We start from the raw sequence: 995 nt of genomic DNA on the forward strand, positions 1-995 counted from the left end.
ACACTACTCACTACAATACTGATCATCTCCAACATCTGATATACTCCAGACCTATGGGAAGTCTGGTCCTCCAATAACCTCTAGCTGCTCCAAGACCCAACGAGCCCAATCTATAACATCCTCAGGGGTACCAAACTCCGAAGTAGCTCCATGTAGTCTCGCTGCTGCAATCCTCCGGAAAACAAAGATATCCTCTCTCAACTGTCGCTCTCCCCTGTTAGGATCTAGATCCCTCATCGCCTGTGTCAGCTCTCCAATCTGGCCCAACAGCTCCTCTCTCTCCATCAGGAGTGCCTGGTACTAGTGATAGGGTACCGAAAGAGGGGAACACGGATAAGAGGGTCCGACACCTGAAAATCCAGAAGACTCATGCTCTGGTGGAGGTCCACGGATAGGAGGTCGTATAAGGGGAGCAGGTGGGGACATCACAGGAGCGGGCGGGGGTATAGCCCTAAGTGGTATAGGTGCAATAGGGGTCTGTCCACTACGAGGGTATCCAGGTGGACGTGAAGGTCCAGCTACCGGTGGGGGTGTAAGTGCCCTGGGTGGAGATATAGGTACAACTCCAGGACGGGGTGGAAGTCCTTCAACCGTCGACTCTGAATGATCAGAATGAACCGGGGTACTGGGGCCTGACATGCCTGATAGTCTGAGAATCAACATAACAAACACGCATAAGAATCTGTATCCACTACCAAAATCAACCCTAAATCTATTACGAATTATCCTCAACCTCTCAACGTTCTATCTACCTATCACTCATTTCTAGTCCTAATCTTCTACCCAACCTAACAATCTAGGCTTGTTTCATTGACTTAAAACCTGTCGCTCTGATACCAACCTGTGGCGCCCTCCAAACCCGGGTCAGAAGTTTGGGGTCCACACCATAACATAAACCTGTAATTACTATAATATATGCAGTGACCCTTAATTGTCCATGGATCGCAACAGGTTAAAGTATAAAACAAGCCACAGCATCACTTTAAGTATTACAA

The 995-nt window shown here is 48.3% G+C and overlaps 1 protein-coding gene across 1 annotated transcript; it reads right to left on the bottom strand.

Moving 5' to 3' along the window:
- Positions 1 to 300: 300 nt before the first annotated feature.
- Positions 301 to 763, bottom strand: LOC135151429 (lysine-rich arabinogalactan protein 19-like). Its single transcript, XM_064089878.1, has 2 exons — positions 753 to 763; positions 301 to 649 (listed from the first exon to the last, which is right to left on the bottom strand). Exons 1-2 carry the CDS (start codon positions 761 to 763, stop codon positions 301 to 303), a joined length of 360 nt encoding a protein of 119 aa, XP_063945948.1.
- Positions 764 to 995: the final 232 nt, after the last annotated feature.

Source organism: Daucus carota, chromosome 3 (assembly GCF_001625215.2).
Source record: "Daucus carota subsp. sativus chromosome 3, DH1 v3.0, whole genome shotgun sequence".
Taxonomy (NCBI): Eukaryota; Viridiplantae; Streptophyta; class Magnoliopsida; order Apiales; family Apiaceae; genus Daucus; species Daucus carota.